Source organism: Myotis daubentonii, chromosome 2 (assembly GCF_963259705.1).
Source record: "Myotis daubentonii chromosome 2, mMyoDau2.1, whole genome shotgun sequence".
NCBI lineage: Eukaryota > Metazoa > Chordata > Mammalia > Chiroptera > Vespertilionidae > Myotis > Myotis daubentonii.
This window is the reverse complement of record NC_081841.1, coordinates 12,538,539-12,563,497: the sequence shown is the minus strand read 5'-3', so window position 1 is coordinate 12,563,497 and position 24,959 is coordinate 12,538,539. Positions and strand designations below refer to the sequence as shown.

At 48.4% G+C, this 24,959-nt stretch overlaps 1 protein-coding gene across 2 annotated transcripts in view; it reads right to left on the bottom strand.

Moving 5' to 3' along the window:
• NUAK1 (NUAK family kinase 1) overlaps positions 1-24,564 on the bottom strand; it is a 78,983-nt gene extending 54,419 nt beyond the window's left edge. Inside the window, exon 1 of one of the 2 annotated variants that reach the window (XM_059681773.1) lies at positions 23,940-24,564. In XM_059681773.1, the coding sequence (XP_059537756.1) occupies positions 23,940-24,203 (264 nt within the window). In that variant the 5' untranslated portion in view covers positions 24,204-24,564. The remainder of the gene's footprint in view (positions 1-23,939) is intronic. The other variant, XM_059681772.1, reaches the window with a different exon arrangement.
• Positions 24,565-24,959: the final 395 nt, after the last annotated feature.

The window sequence follows — 24,959 nt, the reverse complement described above, 5'->3', positions numbered from 1 at the left end:
TGACGTCCTGCCTGCTGGCTGCTGGGAGGAGCCTTCTCTTACCAGGATCCCCTGGACGTCTCTCGGGGCTCTGCTCTAATAAACACCCCCACGGCCGCCTGTGTGAAAAGGCCTCCAGCAGCACAAGAGATGCTACACCAGCAACTGGGGTCACAGAAGGCCTGAAAATGCAGGCTGTGTAGCTGGGACTCCAGTGGCCAAGCAGCTGTTTATGGACTCCCATGTCAGCAAAAGCCAAGTGCAACAGCCACTCGAATTCGCACGGGCCACTGCTCTTCTTTCAGGTTGCGACTGCCCGGGGGAGGCAGAGGCCGGGCGGGGCTCGGGGGCTGAGGCTATTCACAAGTTGGACAGCCTCAACTGGTAGCGTCCGATCACTCTGACTCTGTTTATAACACAGCTTGGATAAGCGTAGAGTCGTGCAACTTTTATATATCAGCCTCCAAGCCCAGCAGAGCTCCAGCCAGAAACGCTAGGAAACCAGGCATCAGCGCCTGTGCCTTGTCATCAAGCACAGCCACTTGGCCCCCTGCACAGAGGGGTCCTCGGGAAAGCATGTCACAGGCTCAGCTTCCTCGTCTGCAATGAGGAGGACAAGGGTACCCACAAATTGGTATAGGCAGGAATCAAAACGGCTTGTGCATATGATGGAGGGCAGAGGCCAGGAGTCATTATAGTAGAGACACAATGAGCACCATGATCATCCACAGACGTCAGAGTTGCAAGGACCTCGGAATGCTCTCTGCCGCCTCCCCTCCCCTCATTTTACAGATGAGGAAACTGAGCCCCAGCGAGGCTAAAGCACAGGCTCCCATGCTAACAGCAGCACTGGGACTGCAGCAAGAGTCCTGAGTCTCACTCCGGTCCTGGGTTATTACTCTGGGCAAGGAGTCCTAAGTTCCCAGCCACGGCCAGCAGCAGTGAGGGAACTGCCACAGAAAGGTTCAACATGGACCTGGGAGGCGGGCTCTTGCACGGCGAAGTCCCCAGAAGAGCTAGATTATTAATGCACCGAGATAAGGAGTGACAAACACTCCTAAGGATGCTGGCCAATGATGACCCGTTTCGCAGCACAATGCATTATTTCAGCTCCATCTAATTCAGACACTCCGGGGACACCGTTTTCAGTCCAATTCAGCCCAATCATTGTTCCAGTTTCTTAAGGCTGATTGGATATCACACATGGATAGGCATACTTAGGAGGTTTTCATCCCATTATTTCTTAATTCACTGAAAACACTGCTTTTAAATATTAACCTCAGGCTGCTACAGAATCACTGACCTTGGGAGCAATGAACAAGGAACACAAAAGACCTAAGAAACAAAATTAGTTTTCCAAAGGAAAAAGAAATGAGTCCATTGAATTTAGCTCATCCAGGTGAGGAGTACAAAGAAGAAGTTTTTAATTTCTTACAATGAAAAAATACAGAAGACATGCAAAAAAAAGGGGGGGTGGCTTTAAATTTTATTTTATACTTTAACCATGGGTAATTTTATAGCTAAGTGAAAGAGAAGATTCTTCAGAAGTTATTTTTATCCCGACAGACTCCCTCTTAGTCGAAAAATTGATTTATGACCATTAGAGTGAGCAAAGACATATCAGACAAGGAAGGAACAATAGCCCGGCTGCAGCCTGTCCCCCGGGGCCCTCATTCATCATCCCCTCACAAGAAGAAGCTTTTTGCCTTCCAAGGGAAGCTCTCCTTGTCCATCCACCCCGAGAGTTAACAGGCTGGTTCCTGCTCCACAGCCCCACTGCCAAATCCATCTGGATGCTTATCAGCCCGCTAATTACCTCTGCAAACCTGCCCAGGATGCTTGTCATGGCAGCACCTCCGGCTACAAAAGCTCAGCCCCCCAGGCGATGACAGCCCGACCCCCAAGGAGCATGCTCAGTTCCAGGAAGGCATTTCAGGATCTCTGCCAGGATCCCTGTCCTCAATAACTAGCTTCTTCAGCTGACCGTCTCCTCCACATCCATCCATCCCCTGCAACGAATCCCATAAAGTTCGCGCAGGTCGCTTTTCACAACCTCGCTCACCCTTACTGGTGGGTTTCAGTGGCACAGAGACCGTACAACTCCAGTGCCTAGCAGGTGCCTGGTGCTGAAACGGACCCCAACTATTTAAAAATTTAAAAAGGACTCTTAATATTATGCTAAGTGAAGTCAGACAGAAAAAGACAGATACTGTATGATTTCACTTACATGTGGAATATAAAAGACCCAAACTCACAGACATAGAGAGTAGATGAGTCGTTGCCAGGAGCTTGTGGGGATGGGGGGCGGAGCATAATGGGGGGATGTTGGTCAAAGGGTACAAACTTTCAGCTATAAGATGAATAAGTTCCTGGGATCTAATATACAGCATGGTGAGTATAGTTAACAACACTGTATTATATACTGGAAAGTTTTAAGAGAGTAGATCTTAAATGTTATCACACAACACACATACAAATTAGAAAAGTGGTATGTTATGTGAGGGGATGGAGGTATTAACCAACCTTATTGTGATCATCATTTTGCCACATACATACATATCAAATCATCACCTTGTACACCTTAAGCTCACATAAGTTATATGTAAATAAAGATAGGGGAAAGGACCCTTAAAAAGCCATAAAACCATAGCAGGACATCTTCTTCCACATGCACCTGTCACTGAGTCTTCTTTTACTTACTAATCGCTCAGACATTGAATCCAATCCGTCCTTGTCCTGAAACCACTTAGCCTGAACTTGCTGGTCTATAAAATGGAGCCAGGCTGGGAGATAATTCACAACAATAGCTAAAATCAATCATAATAACCACCTGTCAAGCCCTTCGATTAGGCCAGGCACTGGGCACCATCCCATTGAATCCCTCAACCTCTCATTCATTAAATTCTTACAGAAACAGCATTGTTTCTGCTTTCTTAATGAATGTAAACTGAGTCTGGGGGGGGGGGTTAAGTAACGTGCCCTGGGGCACACAACTAGTAAGTAGGAAAGCTGGGTCCTGCAAAAAAAAAACAAAAAAAAAAACCAAAGACCATATTCTTAACCTCTGAACCACTGACAAAGCACCGCACCATCCTGGCACATGGCCAGTGTCTGGTGAAAATGAGCTCCATCAGAGTCTCTGGAGATGAAGGCCCCACCAAAGCCACATGGCCTTATCCCCACCCTAAGTCTTTTTTTTTTTTTTAAGCTAAAATTTAAACCACTTCCATCTTCAAAAGCACACCCACTGGTGTTCCTTGCTGCTCTCTGTGAGGCCAGCCAATGCAGTTGGCAGAATCAGACAGCAGGGTCTGGGAGGCGTGTTCCTAAAGTGATGCAATAATGAGTCAATTCTCCAAGCAAGCAATTTTGGGAACTCTACTCTGAATAAGGCATTCACCCAGATGCAGTAAAATATGACCCAGACCTATCCTTTACGTTGCTTACAATCCAACTGGAAAGGGCAGTGGACACAGTAACCATTCACCCTTCTACTAGTAGACACTCCCTGGCTTTACTCAGGGGACCAGCCCTACCCCATTGGATGCAGTTTTAAAGAAACTGTCATCAAGATAAGTCATGACAATGGGTGGATCCATGATCCTAGAGTTTGACTAAGGAGAAGCTCTTTCCCCAGAATTGAATTTTCAATGGTCTGAAAGCAGCTGGGGCATTCATCCCAGCAATCTTAGAACATCTGCTAGTACTTTCTCCTACCTAGTTCCACGGGGCTTCCTTAGTTCTTGTCTTTCTTTTCCCAGTTTGGTCCTGTAGGATATGCTGACTGGAGGTTCAGTAAGGATCACTTAGACCCATCTTGCAGAAAGGTGTAGGAAGTCTAGACATATTTTCTCCCAAATAATGTTCACACCAATAAAATATTTACCAGTTGTTATTGACTGAATTGTGTGTGTGTGTGTACAGACACACACACACACACACACACACACACACACACATTTATTGAAACCCTAATCCTTAGAGATAGGACCTTTAGGGAGGTAATTAAGGTTAAATGAGGTCATAGAGTAGGGTCCTGATCCAAAAGGGTTGGTGTCCTTTTAAGAGCAGAACAAGTCACCAGGAGCATATGCACACCAAGGAAAGGACATGTGAGGACACAGCAAGAAGGTGGCTGTCTACACGCCATGGAGAGAGGCCTCACCAGAAACCAATCCTTCTGGCATCTTGATAGTGGACCTCTAATCTCCAGAATTGTAAAAAAAAAAATAACTTTCTGTTATTTAAGCCACTCAGTCTGTGTTATTCTGCTAGGACAGCCTGAGCAGACTAATATACTAGTCATTATCCATTCTACCTAAAACCCAGTCAACATGTAAACTAACAAAAGGGAGGGCCATCCATGGTCAATACCAGGCATAGCAAGCAGAGAATGCAGAACAGCAGCCCTAACTGCTTTGTTCACCCCTGTGTCCCCAATATCTAGGAAAGAGTCTGGCACCATAGCAGACATCCAATAAATATTTATTGAGTTGAGTTGAATCAAACTTGATAAATAGCAAAAGTCTTAATTTTCATAAGGATGATTCCTTTCTCACCCATCCACCCACTAGTACCAACCTGGCCCAGGGTCTACAAGTTGCTGAAGTCAGACAACCTACCCAGATGATATCCCAGATTCCACTCTGGTCCACGCTTCCACGCTGCTCTTGTACTTGTGGGTAAGACCACAAACCCCCGTACTTGTGCAATACCATGGGGTAAATGACCAACTCCTATGTACACATGGCCACCCCACTTAATTTTACTGCCCCACCCCATGACACAGGCAAGAGAGGGAAACAGTAACTGAGGAAAAGAACTCCCCAAATCCCCACAGGTCATAAAGTCAACACCCAAGTTTCAACCCAGGTACCTGGATTCTGTAGCCAATGCTGCTTCCGCTGAACCACAGCTGTTTCCACATTTCGTCAAATCGACGGAAACGTGGGGTAAAGAAGAAATATTCTGAGTCCTGGTGTTGCGATGCTTCCTTTTACTGGAGCTTAAGCCTTGGGGAAAACTAACTCAGATTTCGAACTGTTCAAATGTTGTGGGCGACCTGGCCAGGGAGCTAATCAGAACAACTTGGGAGTGCGGCGAAACAAGGACACCCCTTCCTGGATCAAGCATTGTCTTTATGGCAACACTTCATAAGAACCATTCTCTTACAACAAAACTGTCAAATCCAGCAACCACAGGCCAGAAACATCCCAGCTGAACCCCGCCAAGCGGCTTTCTGATGTACTGTACACACAGATACCAATATTCCCCAGATGTTCTCCATGTAAAACATTTGGTTTGAGACACAGCCCTTCTTTCCCAAAAACTCTTACATTTGTTTAATGGACTCATACAGTTCAGCTAAAATATCCTGGAGCAGACATCTGAAGCCAGCCCGGCTCTGATGCAAGCATCCCATCTGCAGAAAAGACAAACAAGTAAATAAGACAAACCTCCCCAAGATTTATGCTGCCTGCATCTTTTAAGCAGGTCATAAAATGTAAGCTATGTACGGAGAGCAATGCATGTTGCTTTCAAGTGTGTTTCTGAATCCATTTCCTTGTTAATCTAAGACTGATGTTCAAACAGAGAGTGGTCTGACATGCTGAAGAGGAGGCGACATGCTCTCTCTACTCTCTCAGAAAAAGGAGTTAAAAAAATCTGTCACTTGAGCAATGTAGATGATTGAGGTAAAGGGAGGTTTTTCCTGAAGTTAGTTATCCAAACACAGCAACAGTTCCTTTATTCCAAAGCCCCTTATCTCTTCACCCACAATCGAGAACACAGGTAAGAGGTGGCAAAAGATTTGGAAGTGCCCATCAGTAGACGAGTGGATAAAAAAGCTGTGGTACATTTACACAATGGAATAGTACTCAGCTGTAAAAAAGAAGAAAATCCTACCTTTCACAACAGCAAGTATGGACCTAGAGGTCTTATGCAAAGTGAAATAAGCCAGTCAGAGAAAAACAAATACCATATGATTTCACTTATATGTGAAATCTAATGAACAAAATAAACAAAATAGAAAAAAATTAATAGATACAAAGAACAGGCTGACAGCTGTTAAGAGGGGAGGGAGGAGTGGGAGCTGGGTGAGAAAGGTGAAGGGATTTTTTCAAAAAATCTCATAGATACAGACAACAGTATGGTGGTTGTCAGAGGGAAAGAGGAGTGAAAGGAGGTAGAAGAGGGTAAACGAAGGATAAATGATGAGGGAAGGAAACTAGACTTTGGATGGTGAATGCACAATACAACATACAGATGATGGACTATAGAATTGTACACTCGAAACCTACATAATTTTATTAAACAATGTAACCCCAACAAATGCAATTATAAAAGAAGAGGTGGTGAAATGGGAAACGCATTGGAACTCCAGTCAAGGGATCCAGCTTGGCCACATACTAACTGGGTGACCCTGGCCAGCCCGACTCCCCCACAGTGGCTCAGCCTATTACATGAGAAGAAAAAAACTTCACTAGACTCACTGTCAGGGACAGTTCAGCTGTGAACACTATACATATAAGAGCAACAAAACCTTAGAAAAGCCAAGAAATGTCATCAAGTTCATGCACTGGGTCCCCACAGATAATCACCAGTAGTTTTCCTATTAACAGTTCTAACAAGCTTCGTCACAGCCAATCTTTGGGCAAGTGGGGAAATAGAACTAGAAAGTCGCTAGAGACAACCTCACTGACAGAATCAAGACAGGACAACTAACTTCACCTTTACTCTTGTCCTATGACAATGGTTCTCAACGACCCTTTCACAGGGGTCGCCTAAGACCATTGGAAAACACATATATAATTACATATTGTTTTTGTGATTAATCACTATGCTTTAATTATGTTCAATTTGTGACAATGAAAATACATCCTGCATATCAGATATTTACATTACGATTCATAATAGTAGCAAAATTACAGTTATGAAGTAGCAACGAAAATAATTTTATGGTTGGGGGTCACCACAACATGAGGAACTATATTAAAGGGTCGCGGCATTAGGAAGGTTGAGAAACACTGTCCTATGAGTTTTCAGTATTGAGCATGCATTCTTTTTGCTGTAGGGAAAAAGAAAAATTTCACTGTTTAAAAAGGTCACAAAAAAGGAATGAAAGTTGATGAGGGAGAAGATAGGCAAACTATAAATAGCAGACATGAGAATTCCAAAACACAGTACTGAGGACTATTTAGAAGTTCCCCAAAGACATCAAGACAAGGATAACCTCCCTTCAAGGTACTTTGTTTTAAGGAGCAAGAAAGTGTACATGCACTTAGAAAGATTTTCATAATAAATGGATACAATCTTTTTAGTGAGCTTCAGTTACCTGGAAAAATATATTTAGACCTCTGTATTATTACATAATCTCTCCACTTAACCAGGAGTCGTATTAACCAGTATTCTCCATTTCCTCGACCGAGGCTCATGCAGGTTGAACAGTACTGGTTCCTGGGCTCCTCTCTGCCTTTCCCAGACCCTTCCGTTCAATCAGCCAACCTCCCACCGCCATCCCAGCCAAACCAACGGCTCCAATATGGCGGCCTCGACAGTCCATGGGGCATCTCATTCTCCAACAAGGCCAGCAAATTGTGGCCCGACTGTAACTTCCTCCATTCTAAGGATCATCCCCAGAGTTCAGACTTGTGCTTACTCTCATGACTGCCAAGAAAAGGCAACATGCAATAAGATAACATATAGAAAATGCCCAGGAGTATGCCCAACATACAGCAGAGTCTCCAAAACTGCTTTTTGAATAACTATTATTAACAAATAAACCGTATGCAGAGGTGTGTGTCAGTAAGAACACTACAGTGAGAGCCTCAAAATATGAGCCTGAGAGGGCGATGTCAGAGGGCAAAGTGAGACAGGGGTTGGGAGGAAGGGGACAGCTGTAGCCTCTTTTAAGAGGACACTTCAGGTCACCCCACTAGAAGAAATCCCTCCGAATGTACTTCTGTAGCCCCTAGGGAATCAAGTTTGCAGGATGGAATTATTTCCCTGAAATAAACAGACACACAAAGGTCGCGACAGCTGGGGCCTAAAAAGAAAACAAGCCGGCTGCCGATTTATGGGCAGCCTCTGATGCAACAGAGCCGAAGGTCCCGGCCCAGGCCCCGCGGGATGGCTTCCGACACACCCGTCCCCACTGAAGAACGCATACTGGGGGCAAGAGTGGGGGCGGGGATCCACCTTCCTATGGACCAGGCCCCAGCGTGACCAGACATGGATGGGGACACCTTCAGGAGTACAGATCCTTGGACCTCCACAGTCAGCGTGCTTCAGCCAGTGGCTCTCAACTCCAGCAGTGCATTACAGCAACCTAGGGGACAGTTTAAAACCCCCGATGCTTGCGCCCCATCCCCAGAGAGAGCTTTTTTAAAGCTCGGTTGGGACTGAGAACCAGTGGGGTAGCGGGAAGAACCCCAGAAGGACCTGAGTTTTGACCTACTGTGATTACTGGAGCAGATCGGTTACTCCTTCTGAGCATCAACTTCCTTAACTGCAAAGTGGGGATAAGAGTCACTACATGTCACAGAGTTGTGGTGAAACGAGGGGACGCATGTGTACTGCCTCATTCAGTGTCTTGCAGAAAGACACACTGTGTTCCATAGACATTCACTCCTCTCCCTTTCACTCTCCTCTGCCCAGGTTCTTCCAAGTGGGTCAGGAGTGCTGGGCACGCCCCACTCTACGGGGTTTCCTGCCTTGCTAAGGGGTTAAAAATGGGTGGAAGGCAGACACATCCTTCCTTGCCTTGGACCCCCCTCCACATATACAAAATACACCCACAATGAACCCCTACTGGGTGAAACAGGCATATTCTATAGCAAAACTGTAAAAACTAGTCACAAGCAGCAAAATGAAGGAACATCTAGTTTTTAAGGTCTGCTTTGCTTTTCCTGTCTAGATGGTAGACCCATCTTGGGTGTGACCCTTTCTCAGGAAGTCCCTGCGTATGCCTCTGTCCCCCTTTTAGGCCAGATCTAAGAACCGCACAGGCCTGGTGCATAGTAGGACCAAGGGAATGTTCACTGAATGAATGAATTATGCTTCTTGAGGTCAGTGATGAGCATTTGTAGATCAACAGAGCTCATAATGACCAAAGGTGTTAATCCCCTAAACAGACAATTCAGAAATATACTTGCACTTTGATTCTGAGCAACTGGCAGAAAAGGAGATAAAGGCCCATTTGGCATTTGGAAGGCAGCTAATCAAAGCCCAGTGACTGTGAGTAGCACTTCATGGGCAAATGACTTAAATTTCTGAGCCTCAGTTTATCCACTGTAAAATGGGGATAATAATGGTACGTACCTTTTAAGAGTACCTTGAGGATGAAGTTAGGTCAATGATTTAACGTGCTTGGATTCTCGCCTGGCACTATTACTGCATGCAACTGTTTAATTTTGTTATTATTATTATTACTCCATGGAAGGATAATAGCAAAGAGACCTCAAGCTTCAGGTCCAATGTAAGGATGCAGGGTCTTCTGATTATCACAAGAGAAGGGGTGGGCTAAAGAAAACGGGGGGTATCCCCAGATGAATACAACTAGCTTCCCGCTGCTATGTTTCTCCAAGTACAGACTATGGACCAACTCCTCACACTCACTTGGGTTGCCTGGTTAAAGCATTTCAGAGTCTCAGGTCACCCTGAGTCCCACCCCAGACCTGCTGGATCAGATTTTCTGGGGTGGGTGCTGAGGAGGGTGCATTTTAACAGGCAAACCCAGGAGATTCACAAGTCGCCAAAAATTTAAGAATAATTGGATTGGATAAACTCCTTTACTAGAGAATCAGGTCTGTTGGCTCATCATTGTATCTCCAGAGCCTGACACATAATTTGTGCTCAACTCTAGAAGAATTCGTTCAATTTTCTGAAGGCCCACTGTGTGCGAGGCACATGCCAAGCAATGCTGAATCAGACAGCTTCATTCATTCATTCTAAACGTCTTTACTGGGCGCTCACTACATACCAGTCACTGTCCTAGACACTGAAGGCACAGAAAAGATGACGAGTTGCTTAGAGATCATTTACAGATGGTGACAAGGGCTACGTATGGAGCTGATCAAGCAAAACAAGGGGCGGAGTGTGTCACAGCAATGATTAAACTCAGCATCCAGAGCAGTTCTGCCCTTCATAACTTTCCATGATGACAGAAATTACGTTTTCTGCACTGTCCAATGGTAACCACTAGCCACAAAGGGTTATTAAGCACTTAAAAAGTGGCTAGGATGACCAAGGCACTGAAATTTTCATTTTATTTAATTGTACTTAATTTTCATTTTAACAGCCACGTGTGTCCATCGAAGACAGTGCAGGGCTAGAGGCAGAAACAGATAAGTAAACTGGAAATTATAACACAAGGCAATACGTGCCAGGGACGGCATGCGGGGAGTGCGGGAACAGAGCACCATGTGTTATCAAACGCCTCTCACCCAATTACCAGATGCCCTAATGTTCTCAGGCTCCGGGATCTGAAGAAACAAGGTCAGGTACAAGGTACTGTGCTTGGGCTGGAATTTTTATAGCCCATGATCAGTTGGAAGTGGTATGCACCCCAGCCAAGCCCCAGAGACTGTGGCTCAAGAACACACCACCGTCCGAAAGGCCTGCCCACAGCTGTCAGAGAGCTCTCTCTCTCTCTCTCTTCCCTGTCATTCCGTTGATGGTCATTTTGTCCTTGGCTAGAACGTCCCACTGGGCCCGAGACACTGCACGGATTTTATGAGATTTCTTCACTTCCAGCTTGAGTACAAACACAAGCCTCCCAAATTCCACCAGAAAATTGGGGGCTAATCCAAACATTTCATAAAATTAGAACTCGTTGTGGGGCTGAGAGGAATTCAGACTGTGCCGCCACCAGAGAAATGCAAAATATTTGTTATAATTTTTCCCTTCATGAGCTGTATTTTAAGAAGCAAGTGCTTTTTCTGGCTCAAAGCAAAGGGGGTGGAGGGGAAAGGACGAGTTTTTGTTTTTTTCTCTGGTTTGCAAAAGGCATCGCCAGATGAAAATAATCGAGGAATCCTGTCCGATTTGCTAATCCCAGAGCTAGAGAGGTAACAAACCTTCCCACTCTCAGCTGCATCTTGCCTTTAAAAAAAAAAAAGTGTTTTTCCTGGAAAATGGCACTTTGGAGCCATAATGTTCTTCTTGCGCTTTAAGCGCAGAATTTTTATATCTGAGATTCTGTTAGCAAGAGAGGCACTGCAATCATTCATTCAGGCGTGCCTGCCACATATCACCAATATTTACTTGCCAGGCACTGTGCTAGGCACTTGGGATGTATCAGTCAGTAGAACCGATGGACATCCTGCCCTGGTGGGACACGCCTTCCAGTGAAGAAAAGCAAACGAGAGGATTCGGCGCCCTCCGCTTTGAAGCAATTTGGAGATGAGACATGAAGTTCACCAAAGGCAGAATCTGAAAGAGGCTGGAATGTAAGCTCTGAGTGAGAGAGCAGGAATCTGTCTCATTGTCATCGTCGCTCTCTCCCTGTCGCCCAGAGCAGAATCGTGTTGGACACATAGCAGGCATTCAACAAATATTTGTTGACTGAATAATGAATCCTAAAACAAAACTCAGGCCCAGAGCCACTCCTCTCGCAGATAAGCTGGTTGAAGTCACAGAAGGGACATCTCTTGCCCAAGGTCACGCAGCTGAAGATGTGGCAATGCTGGGCCCGGCTCCCAAGTCTCCTGACGACATCCCCAGACTCAGGACACGCCACAGCCATTCAACAAATTTTTATTGCCATTCTTCTCGTGTGCCAGGCACTGAACTAACACTAGGAGGAGAAAAATGAGTAAGACACGGAAAAATCAAGATTATGGAACCAAGTTCCTCAAATTACTGTCTCGCAGCCTGGAGACAACTTTCTCTGAGCTCTATGTCTGGGTTCAACGAACCAAAGCAGAGGCTCACAGGGCTCCATACCCATGAGAGGCCCTGGGGCCCAGTGGTTACAACCATGACCCTGATGTTCGACAGCCCAGCCCTAAATCCCACTCTGCGACTTTGGGCGAGTCACTTGATTTCTCTAAGTCTCTTCTTCCTCGTCTGTAAAATGAATGCACTAATAACACAGGCTCAGAGGATAGAAGGCATGTAAAGTACTTAGAACAGTGCCTGGCACACACTCATCACTCACTAAATCTTTCCTGCTATTAGGGCTGTTAGGGAAAGAAACACACACACACACACACACACACACACACACACACACACTCACTCACTCTGGACCTTCCTACACATTCAAGAAGGTGGATACTATTAGTAGAGATTTCCACTTAATTCCTCCCCTCTCCAGGATTCCTGCTACCAGCTGCTTGCACGCCCACACACTGGGTCCCTCCTTGAGCATTCCATTTGATTCTGCCCCAGAAAAGTTATCAATTAACCTTGAGGAAGAGGCAAAGGGGACTTCTCCCTGGCGTGAGAGCATCACTGCCCTGCCCTGCCTTTCCATCCACACCCGTGCTGGGCTCTGCGCTCAGCAGATGGACGGACTGTCAGCTTCTTCCCTCCCACTGCTTCTGCGGCTTAGAGAAGAGTTCACTTTCCAATCTACCCAGAACCACTCACCACAATTATGCAATGGACTGCGAAGAGCTTCTCCAAGTTTGTTGGCATCTTTTTTAATTGATTCTGTGAAAATCAAGGCTGTATAATGGATGTGCTTGAAGCAAAGGAAGGAATTCTGAGAGATTAAAAATAAAAAATAAAAACCCTAACCCAAGGGAATCGGTTTCCTTGAATAGACCAGCAAGGAAGGGTAAGTGTGGACCACAAGATGGGGATCTAGAAATGACCAGTAGGTACACCTTCTACAACCAACAGGTCATGAGCTCCTTTGGGGCAGAGGTCATATCTTGTCCCTTATTGTCCCCCACCCCACCCCATGCCTACACAGTCCCTGGCACTGAGGAGGAGCTCAACAAATACCAGAAGACATACATATTTTTAAATGTGCTGCCTGGGAGAAACAGAAGGAACACCAGCCACAAGAAAAAATGACAAAGATAGTTCTACTCCTCCTTAGGAAGCTGCTTAGGGGCACCGCTGAGAACTCAGGCAGACGTGGGCTTCATTCCTGCCATCCTCAGACCCTCTGTGGTCAAGCGGGGATGGCAATAGCATCTCTCTCATAGGCTGGGTCTAAGGCCAACAAGAAAGTCAGTGAGATGAGCCTGGCAATGTGCTTACCCCCTGGCCTGGCAAGTATAAAGTGCTCCCTAAAGGTGAGCTTGGTTGATTGATCAACTGATTTCATCTTTAAGGTTGCAACAGACATCAAAACATGTTAGGGAGTCAATTCTTCCTTTTACCTGAGGCTGCCAAAAACATCTCTTGCCTTGGGGACAGGGCCCCTCCTTAGTCTTTTCCTCATCCTCCGGGTCTTGCCTCCAGCCCACCACCAGTCACCAGGATGAAGGACCCAGGATGAATGGATGCTGAATGCCCCCCCTCACTGCTAAAGCCACTGGGAGAAAAGTGGTGTCTCCGGGGAGACCCAAAGGCACAACTGAGAGCAGAGGCAGCCAGGGCTCTGGCTTCATTGGGACCAAAAGCAAAGCCTCTGAAATTCTAAGCTTCTAAGGAATGAGCAAAGAGCCTTCCAAGCAACCCAGCAGAATGTGAGCTGGCCCCCCTCTGATCCCCAAATAATAACAGTTAGCATGTACCGAGACCATCAGGCACTGTTCTCAGCACCCTCCCTGCATCCTGAGGACAACATATGAGGCAGGCTCTGCTATTATCAATCCACTGTGCAGATGAGAAAATGGATAGGTTCTTTGAAAGCGAGAATTTTCTAATTCACAAAGAGCCTAGTTCAGAACCCACCTCACAGACATGCTTAAAAAGTAGGGCCTGCCCGGCCAGTGTTGCTCAGTGGTTGAGCATCGACCCATGAACCAGGAGGTCACAGCTTGATTCCCAGGCAGGGTACATGCCTGGGTTGCAGGCTCAATCCCCAGTACGGGGCATGCCGGAGACAGCAAGTCAATGAATCTCTCATCATTGATGCTTCTATCTCTCTCTCCCTCTTCCTTCCTCTCTGAAATCAATAAAAATATATATTTTTAAAAGCAGTGCCTGCCTAGAGCTGAACGGGACCCTAAAGGGCCAGAGAACAGGGAGGGTAAGAAGTCCTCCCCAGCACAGGCTGACACTCCCCGTGGGAGACTTTCCTCACACCTGACAGAGCCTGCACCAAACCATCTCAAAAAGGTTTGGGAGCTGAACATATGACCCCTCCCCGCACACGGAGTCCTTCTGCCAAAAACCAGGCCACCGGAAATGAAGTCTACATCTCCCCGATTCCTTTCAGTGAACACAGGATTCTCTTCCTAGGACCTGGCAGGGGCTCTGGAGAACATTTTGTCCCAGCCCCGCAATTTAAAGGTGAAAAAAGCGGGCTCAACACCGGGGCACCTACTATGTGCGATGCACTGTGCCCAGGGCTTTCAAGGTACAGACAGCTGAGACCCCGTCCTGCCTCCCAAGAAGAACACATAGAGAGAACAGTCACTGTGACCACACACTTTTCTGAGAACTGGACATACAACTCATTTCTCCTCCCAGCATTCCCATTTCACAGATGAGGGAACTGAGTCAAGCTGACCATCTCAAGGTTACACAGGAGGTTTGAGGGAGACTCTCAATCCCAGGCAGCCTGGCTCCAGGTCGCCGCCATGCACCCTTTTAGATTCCTAAGTTGAATGGTCCACTTCCCTTCCACCACAGCTGTACAAGACTGGGATCTGAGTGTCCTTGGGGTGAATCACAGGTGAAATAACAGCGAGGGGAGGAAACCTTCTAATCTGCCGAGATCTGATTGATGGATGCCTTTGTGGCTTTTGAATCAGCTGGAAGAGATGGGGAGGGAATGGTCATTGGAAAACACTCAAGAGAAGCAGCCCCCATTTTTTTACTGTGAAACTGCCCTGGGGAGAAAGAGATTCAAGCTGCACACCCCAAGCCACTTGAACACCACCAGTCCCCACCCCTTCCAGGAAAGGAGGGGAACCTACCACAGAGGCCTCTTAGCACCTTCCCGCTAGAAACCTCGGGCTGCCTCTGAATATCTCTAATGAAAGTAAACAAGTGGAATTCTTTTCTCCAGTTTAAAGGGCAAATCGCCATGGTGTTTCTTGCAGACATACATTACCTCTGCACTCCAGCCAGTTTACAATTCTTTAAGTACTTGATTTACAACCGGGATACAATGTTTTGAAAGCCTCGCAAATGCACTTTGCATCTAAAGCCTGCCTACTCTGCAGAGCTGATCGCCAGGGTGTCTCGGATGGGAGACTGAAAGCAACCCAAGAAAGCAGCGCTTTGGGGAGCAGCCTGCAAGGGTGAGGAACAGGCTCGCTCTGCCTCTCCGGGACCACAGTGCAGTCAAGAGGCACCTGGCAATGCTGGGCTGTCCACAGATGTCCTCACAGTGATGAGGAGAGGGGTGACCCAGGAAACGAGGAGGAAGGTCCCATCGGGCCTTCCCCACTCCACTGCCTGCCACATTCACAGAACTCCCCTGTCTCAGGATTGCTGGTGTACTCTTCATCCACCTGTTCATTTATTCATTCATTCATTCATTCATTCATATTTACTGAGCACCTATTATACGCCTGGCACCAGGCTACCGACCAGGATGCAGTTTACCTTCTAACGGGCAACAAGGTCAGCATGTATACACACAAATCACCAAAACCACACGGTTTACATGCTCTGAAGGCAATGGATACGGGTCCAAGACAGAGAAATAAGGATGTGAGGGTTCAGCTACCCAGGAAGGAACCTCAAAGGACATGGAAAATTCAGAGTTTAGTCCCCTTGCGATCAGGAGAGGGTTTTTAGAAGGTGACCATCTAAGATGAGAAGGTCACCAGGTATTCAGTGCTAGTACTTCTCATCAAAATAACAATGCTGGCTCTAGTTTTCAAGAGCCTATTGTGCACCAGGCTCCAAACCCCATTTCTCATGAATCCCACTTGGTAGCCGCCTTTTTCTAAATGAGAATGCAGAAGCTCCAGGGGAACGGGCAGCTTGCCCAGATCGTCCAGCTGCCCGGTAGCGGGGAGGAATCTGAACTCGAGTCTGCCTGATTCCACAGCCGTGACTTCTTCCTCCGCCCCTCATTGATATACTACCTTGCATTGCTCTCAGATGATTCCAGATGTGTTGTTCATTTCACATCCCAACTAACTTCTCGGTATCTTGTCGGCAAGGCTCGTCACATTCCCTGAAATATCCCACAGTCCTGGGCCCTTTAGTAAGTGCTCGTTAAATGCATCGGGTTTATTGCTAGAGTGACAGGAAAAGGTGTGTCAGCCCCCAAAGTATGTTGTGTCTTCATCACGGGGAATCTTCGGCCACAGAGGAGTGACGCACAGTAGCTGATCAGAACCATGATGAAAGCCACTTGGAGGGGCAAGTGACAGGCACCCAGCCCACACTGTTCTCACGCAGCCACCCGTCTGGGGCGGCTTCAGGTAGTCAGGAAAGGAGCTTTTCCACTCATCCACCCAGAGAAAGGCCTGTTTCTACTTCGTACAGATGTGCCTTTGAGACTATCGTGCATAACATATGATCTGATTGCCCGCCTACTACTTATACTTAGCACAGGGCTAAAAGCTTGGTTAGCCACAGCACCTGAATCCTCTCAACACTCCATAAAATAAGACCTACTAGGAGCAGCTGGAAAACAGGTTTAAAGGAGATCGGGGAGGAGCCCAGGGTCACACGGCTGTCACACGACGGGGCACTCTCCCTGGACCATGGCACCCAGGACGACACTTCCCACTTAACACAAAATGCACGTGCGCGCTCCCTGGACCCGCAGGTTGGAGTCTTGCGGGCCTGATAGATAGGAGCCTCTACCCCCCAATCCCACTCCCCAATCACCTTCCCGCACTACAGTTGTTGTTTATAACAGATGCATTGAGATCTAATTCACATACCATCAATTCACTCATTTAAAACATGTAAGTCATAGCTTTTAGTATATTCAGAGTGGTGCAATCCTCATCACGACCAACTTTCCAACACTTTCATTCCCCAAAAGAAACCCCATGCCCATTAGCAGCCACTCCCAGCCCTAGGCAACCACTAATCCATTTTCTGTCTCCATGGATTTGACTACTTCAGATACTTCAGAGAAACAGAACCATACATTATACATGATCTTTTGTGACTGGCTTCTTTCGCTTAGCATCATGTTTTCAAGTTCACCTATGTATCCACGCTTTGTTTTATTTCTGAATACTATTCCAGAGGTCCTCCATAAATAAAAGAATGGAATTGATCATAAATAATGTTCATAAATAAAATGAACATCCCCTGTTTGATCCATCCATCAGCCAGTGACTATCTGGGTTGCTTCTACTTTGGGGCTCTTAGGAATAATGCTGCTGTGAACATTTATGTGCAGGTTTCTGTGTGGACATGTGTTTGCACTTCTCCTGGGCAGACCTAGGAGTGAAACTTGCCCAGCCTGGGTTTAACATGCAGTTGAAAGTTTACTGAAGAGCTTCGCCGTGAAGTCAACATCTGGCTGCTTCTGGGCCATTTCCAGAGAATTTTATCAATACAGCCAGACACCGCTCATGGGTGGGTCATCTGGCCTGGCCCCTCCTGTTCTGGGGCCTGGGATCTTCTCATTCCTGCACTGCACAGTGTTGTCTGGGCCAGCGTGATGATAAACGCATTCTGCTTTAAAGCAGATACTTCGCAAATCATAACTTACAGATGCTCCGGGACTTTCATGTGGGAAAGACAAATGAGACTTATGCTGTCTGACTCCGGAGCCACTGAGGACAGGAAGCCGAGGCCAGGAAGCTGACAAGCCCTGGATAGACGGCTCTCTCTCTCTCTCTCTCTCCCCCCCCCCCCCCCTAACGAGTGCATGAACACATGTAACAGAAAGGGAATTTGTGCAGGGGAGGGTCTGCCTGGCTTTGCAAACTTTGCTACGTAATCAGCCATTCATTTCCAGCCATTGTCTTTTCTTCCCAGCACATCAAAAAGCTCCGTGAGGTCAGAGATGATGACCTCCAACCTCTACACCTCCTAAAATATTCCCCCGGCTCAATGTATTCCTTTCTGTTCCATTCTATAAGCCTTTGTTGAGGACCTACTATGTGCTTGGCATGATGCGAGGCCTTGACAGTGAGTTCAAGACAGTCAGACAGGGCTTACCGACAAAACAGACAAGATACCTGACTCAACCCTTATCTGCTGATGCTTCCCAGGAGGAAATGACGCCATGAAGACCTGGTGCGTGGTGTGTGTGCATTTCTGTCTCCAAGCAAAGAAGCGAACGGGCTGACCTCCCGAGGCCCCCTAGGGCTTCTAGAATCTGAGTATTCTTAGGCAACAAAAAACTCAGTGTGTGTCCAGGTAGAGAGCTCTTTGACCTGATTCATTAAAACATACTTGTGGCTCAATGAGCAGATAGTTTGCCAGCAGACATATCTTTCTCTCCCAACGCAGTCCGATTCTTATCTTCTCATACCTTAACTCTTGCGAAAACCTCCGGGCCGGCCTCCCTGCTCCGAGCCAGCCCACCAGTCAGAAGGGTTCAGGGCCCCACTGTGATCAGAACCTAGCCCAGCCCCTTGAGGAGGGGAGATGGCCAAGGTCTCTGCATTCACACGACCTGTGACCTTGGCAGGCTAGTGAACCTCTCTGTGACTCAGTTTCTTCATCTGGAAAATGAGGTCACTACAGAATTATTAGGAGGATTAAATCAGTTTATATGTGCCTGGCATGTTATAATCACTCAAGAAGTATTAGCTGTTGTTATTATATATTAGTATTACCCCCATCCTATTTTACCCATCTTGCCTCCCTCTGGGTCCCAGCTCACACTAGACTCTGCCCCCTAGCTAAAACCGCCCCTCCCCCCATATTTCAGTCTTCTGAAACTCAAATCAAAGGTCATCTTCAACAGCACTTGTTGTCCCTAATCGTACAGTATTCCATGGCCTCTTCTTTAGATCCCTTGCTGAACAACAGCGAGAACCCCCCCCCCCAGGAAAATAATCACCCCATGGCTGGTCTTCTGGCACCAGGAGCGGAGCAGCCACGCCCAAATCCAGAAGTGACCAGCTGGACTACATAAGGAAGGTTCTCCATTTCTCTAAAAGCAACAGGTTTCAAAACAGATCGATGTATTTGACACTGTCTAACTGTATAAACCCTGGGCAAGTTACCAAACCTCCCTAAAGCCTCACTGTCCCTATCTATTAAATGGGTCTAACTAGAGTACATGCCTCTTAGCACTGGCGAGAGGCTCAGAGAAAATGTCTGTAAAGTAGACACACCCCAGGCTCTCCAAGATATCAGCTGGTAGTAATAATAACAGCAGGGCTAATACTGGGAAGGGGCGCTCCTCTCCAGGATCAAAGTCATTGAACTAAGCTTCAATGAACTACATTTGAAAATCACCTGAAATCATCAAGTCCTGCATAGAAGAGGAACCCATGGCCTATCCACTGCTTAATTCTATCTCTCCCTCCAGACGGTAAGTTCTTTGTCTATGTCCCAGCATTTAACATGGCGAGAAGCATATGGCAGATAGTAATAAATCTTTGTTGAACTGAGCTGAATTAGTTCAATATTTGTAAGTACACTTCATCTTTGCTACCAGATTATAAGCTCTTTAAAAGTGAGGATCATGTCTTGCTCAAGGAAAGATTTATGAAATGAGTGATGGAAAAATACCAAACCAAGAATCAGGTTTCTTAGACCCAGCCCAGTCACTTAGGAGCTGTGCAACCTCAGAAAAGTCACCTAACGCTTCTGTGCCCTACTTTTTCCACCTCCAGGATAAGAAGTTTGGACCACGTTTGCCGAGGTCCCTTGATCCCTGAAACTAGAGTCGGGTCTTAGCTGCAACATGGCACCTCCGACATGTGCATATGACAGCCACACACGCCCTGCCCTGGCTCAGTAGGCCAGCCTGCTAATTCACTCCCTTGATCTGCAAATATTCCAGCACCAGGCTGTGAAAGGCAGGGCCAATGCTGAAAACACCCATTTCGGGTCAAATCAGTAGCTTTGCCAAGTGAGGATGGCCCATCACTCTAACTAGAGCTCTAGGACCTGGGGGCACACTCTGCCCACCAGTCCTGCCACTCCCATGCCAGACCCCTCCCACAAACCTTTCCTCCTGCTTATACAACGCCACGTACCAGAGATAACCTGGTGCCCAGGGAAAGTTGAATTTGGCTCTTGGCAGTGAGGTGATCACATGACACCTCTCCCCAAAATGTTGTTCTTGGTTTTGGTATGTTTTGTCAATATTTTGTGCTGCCTGAAGGTCTAGGGAGTTTGGCTCAAAGAAAATGCATGCCGTGTTTCGACACAGGGGCTCACTCGACAGTGTGGCCAAAATTGTAGCAAAACAAGAATTCTGCAATAAACAAAGCCTAAATGCAAGGCTTCAGAAACACTTCCAGAGCCTACTGGAATATGGCTGCCTTGGCTTCCTGTGGGCACACTTCCCTAGCATTCCCTAGTTAACCTGAAAGGTTGATTATTTCTTCTCTTTCTCTCTGAATGATACAAGGCTGTCCAGAGCATCATGCCTTTCTGATGGTCTTAAAATCTAAATGGAAGTCCAAATAAAATGAGGGGGAAGGGGAGAACTTGCTAAAAGAGGCAACTGAAATGGGCTTACTAGTATTTCCCCATTTGAGGCTTTCTATAGATAATTTTACTCAATTCTCACAATAAGCCCATGAACTTAGTACCATAATTTGCCCATTTTACAGATGAGAAAACTGAGGTTTCAAACTGCTGCATAGCTTGCACAAGGTCACAAGGCTAGCAAGGAATAGGTCAGGATTTGAATGTCAGCCAGGGCTCTTAGCCCTTCTGCAAGAGTACCTCGTTGTTGGGCTTATTAATTTCTGGAAGTCCCTGTCTTGTGGACAGGCTCAGGCAGTGGCCTCAAGACCACATTTGGGATTGAAGAGGGGAAGATGCCGGAAGATGCCTGGACCATGCGGAGGGCTGGACTAGCTGATCCAATTTCCTGATTCTGCAACACTTTTTGGAACTGCCTTTCACAGAAGATGATGCTGTGTGGTGTTTTGTTTGATTCAGAAGGCCCTCCAGACATGCAATTAAAAGCCACAACATTCTTGTTTTTAAACACTTCTCTGTCTCAGGAGTACTGATTGCACAGCATCTCATGCAGCCTGACACCCAACACCGGACTCCAGCCACTCGCATTGGCAAAGTCGCTTAAAACCACCACACCTCATGAGAAGTGCTCTAGAAGGCGAGGCTACAAATGAAAATAAATCACTGCGGAATTCTCCCTGAAGAGTGAAAAGGCAGCACGGAGACAGCGCTTGTCAAGTCACCTCAATGGTACCTTACAAGTAAATTGTCGCCGTTTAGTGCACCCTTGGAACCAGAAGAAAACTGCCAGTTTAAATGAAAATTTCTTGCTGCTCTTGACAGATTCTGAGTCACCAAGCGCTGTATGGCAAGAACAACTCATTGACCAAATTTTTTTTATGTTTGTTTTATTTTCTGTTCAGCCAGGCACAGGGAATTTTCCACCTGACAATTCCTGCTTCTCACTTAAGTCCTTACACCGCCTGTGAGCAGTGTGCTCAGCAGGGGGAGGACTCAAGGCCAAGGAGGCCTCCCATTCACCCCACCTCACCCACTAGTTTTCCCACCTCTTTAATGCGAGGTTTTCACCAGATGATTTTGCTGACATTGTAAGCGCATCTATCCAGTTGAAAGCAGTTTGGAGACTGTCGGTTTCTGGGGCTGGATCTGCTACCAGATTCAAAATCTCTGCATTAATTTTTTGAGTAAAACAAGAGATGGGGCTGAAATAAACAGCACAATGGGAAACTGAACTAGGGCTGGACAATAACATCCAGGACTGAAGTCTTGCGGCTGAGAAATGAGCCTCTTCCGTTCTCAGGGCGCCCCCTAGTGGGCATTCAATTAAATCCCGACGGAATGCTGAGAGTTTCTGCAAAGACAGGGAGACACCCACAGAAAGAAAAGGGCAGGCTCCCCTCTACTGATGCAGTCCCTTCCACTCAGACTTACTCTGTGGATCCGACAGTGAGAGGAAAGCCCGGCAGGAAGCTCCAGTGAAACTCAGAAAGGTATCTGCCATAACACCAGGTTTCATTCTCTCAGTTCGCGGCAGCTCCCCAGCATTCTGGCTTCTGTGTCCCCTCACAGATCCCCCCAGACACACCCTTACCACTCAACCCCTCACAAGCCCACATCCTCAACCTGCAGCTCCAACCGCGTCTGTTTTTCATTATCCCACTTTCCAACTTCCCAGCGCGATTCTTCAACAGCTATTAAGACAGCACGGGCAAGGAGCTAAGCTTAGTTTTTGCTTATTCAACATCCAGCCTGGGGAATATCACCTCAGAAGAAAAGCATGAATGAAGCGCACGTTTCTCAGCCTCTTCTTCCACAAACCTGGAAAGGTGTTCCCCAAAGGGCATCGTTACAACCATGTCCTCTTTAAATATTTTCAGCCTTCAGAAATGGCACCTGCCCAGAGTGAATTCTCCACTACTTTTGCTTGCTATAGAATTTTTACATTGGAGACAGCCTAAAATACATAATGTACAATGTCTCAAATTTCCAATTAACCTACAACAGACTTTTTTTTTTTAAGCTATAGGATAAAGTTATATCAACCCAAACAGTGACGCTTAGAATGAGGGAGTTATCCAGGAATCCAAATATTTGAGAAGGGGGGGGTGAACTTTCTGATTGGTGCCCCCCTTTTCACAGAACAATCTCTGCACTTATGCAAAAGCAAAATACCAACATCAACCTACCAATTCATTCAACGATTCATTTTGCTTCCCCCCTGTCTCCGCCCCCCACCCCCACCCCCTATCCTCACTTGTTAACTTTATAACCAACCCTGGGTCATGAAACACCCCAAAATGTGCACACAAGGAGTCCCAAAATTAGTCTGGCGCTAAATCGATGAAAATGCATCAGATATGCTTCAAATCAAAGTACCCTGCTAATTTTCTGCCACGCACCACACAAAATCCTTCTGCAGCCGTCAGTCACTCTGAACCCAGTCCTCTAGCCACAAGCCGTGTGGATTACTGGGGCCTGTTCTGCAGAAAGGAAAATGACAACAAACCAAGTTGGCGACCATCTAGAGACCCCAAGGCACTCGAGGAGCTCTTTGGGGCTGTGCAAATGATGCCCGGATGCTGGCGGGGTTTCAGCTGTCACGGAGAGTGGGGCGGCTGGGCCAGACTCAAAGCAATTTAGTAGCCCTTGCAGCCAGGACCTGAAGTGTAATTGAGTCGGCTGCAACTCAGCATCTGTGTGGCGACTCATGCCCTGGGCATCTCAGTCCTCCCAGAAGCCAGGCCAAACTGTCACAGCCCTCATGCCTGCAGCAGCCTTTACTTTTTGCTCCCTAACCTTCTCTCTGAAAAACAGGCAGGAGTGCGCCCTCCCTTGCAGCGACAGCAGCATCCAGGTGATAGGAAGGATGAGTGGGAGGGTGGGGGGCAGGGGGGTCGCATTCATCTGCAGGACACGGGATTTGGGGGACCAGCTCTGAGCTGAGATCTCGGACCTGGTTTGGAGTTGGAGCAATAAGGCTTTCCAGGGCACGGTCTGAACGCGCGCCCTAGAGGGAGACCCCGACGGTCCCAACCTTGCAAAGTGTTTGCGAATCATAAACACTACTTTGCTGCTGGGATAAAACCCCCCAAAATATGCGCAGACAGGATGTAACAAGTGTTTCAGGAGAGAAACACGCCTGAGTCCCGGGGAGCTGGGGGCAGAGTGGAGCTGTCTAGGGGTTCCCGGAAAGCCCCCTCTCAGACCAGAGAGACGCAGCAGCCGAGACCCCCGCCCCTGGCGCCCTCGGTCCCCAGTGCGTCGGGCCCGCGCCCCCCGGGGCTTCCCGCACTCACCACTCGGCCCGAGAACCTCTCGGTGGCCCTCTTGACTTTGCCGTAGGTGCCTTTGCCCAGCGTCTCCTGCAGCTCGTAGCGGTGCTTCAAGTTGTGCTTGTGGTGATGCCGCTTCACCCCGTGCGGCTTCCTGGGCTCCGGGGCCGCCGCTGCGGGGGCTGCGGGGGCTGCGGTCGCCCCCGCCCCCGCCTCCGGGGGAGAACCCGGCGCCCCCGGCCCCAAGTCGGGGCCGTCCCGGGCCGCGGGCGCAGCGGCCCCCTCCATGGCCAAACTCGGGACGAGTGGGATGGACAGGGCAGGACCCGGCACACGGCACTCGGGGTGTCGGGGTCCCCGCCGAGGGAAGTCGGGGTGCGCGCTCAACGTCGCCCCCGCAGCATGGAGGAGGCGGCCGGATCCAACTGGGGCTGCGGCTGGGTCACTGGCGGCGGCGGGGACGGCACATCTGGCGCCCCCGGCGCGCACGGTCCGCGCACCGCCCACCGGCCGCGCGCACTGAGGAGCAGCGGGCGAGGTGGCGGCGGTAGCAGGAGAGGCGGTGGTGTTTGCAGGAGGGAGGGGAGAGGGGGTGGCTCCGAGCGCAGGAGGGGAGTGTTATGTGGGCGCCGCGCCCCCCGAGCCCTCCCCGGGAGGACGGGCAGACGGCGGGGGCGGGGCGGCGCGCTGGCGGGTCCCGGGGGAGGGGGGCGAGGGGCGGGGCGGCCGGGGCTTCCCCACCTCCCCGCCGCCCCCGGCCCGGGCCGCCCCCGCCGGAGGGGGATGGGAGCCTGTCGCCACTCGCCCTTTGTGCCGCGCGGCGCAGGCCGCAGCCGGGGCCGGGGCTTTGTCCTCGCTCGGCCGGGCCGGGGGCCGGGGGGGGGTTCCCAGCCCGGGCGCCCCCGCCCCGGATCGCTCGCCGCAGCTACCGCGGGCCCGGGCCCTCCACCGCCGCCGCCGCCTCCTGCTCCGGCCTCCGGGCCTCCCTTCTGGCTCGCGCCCCGGCGGCGGCGGCTGCTCGCCGAGCCCAGGGCCCGAGCCACC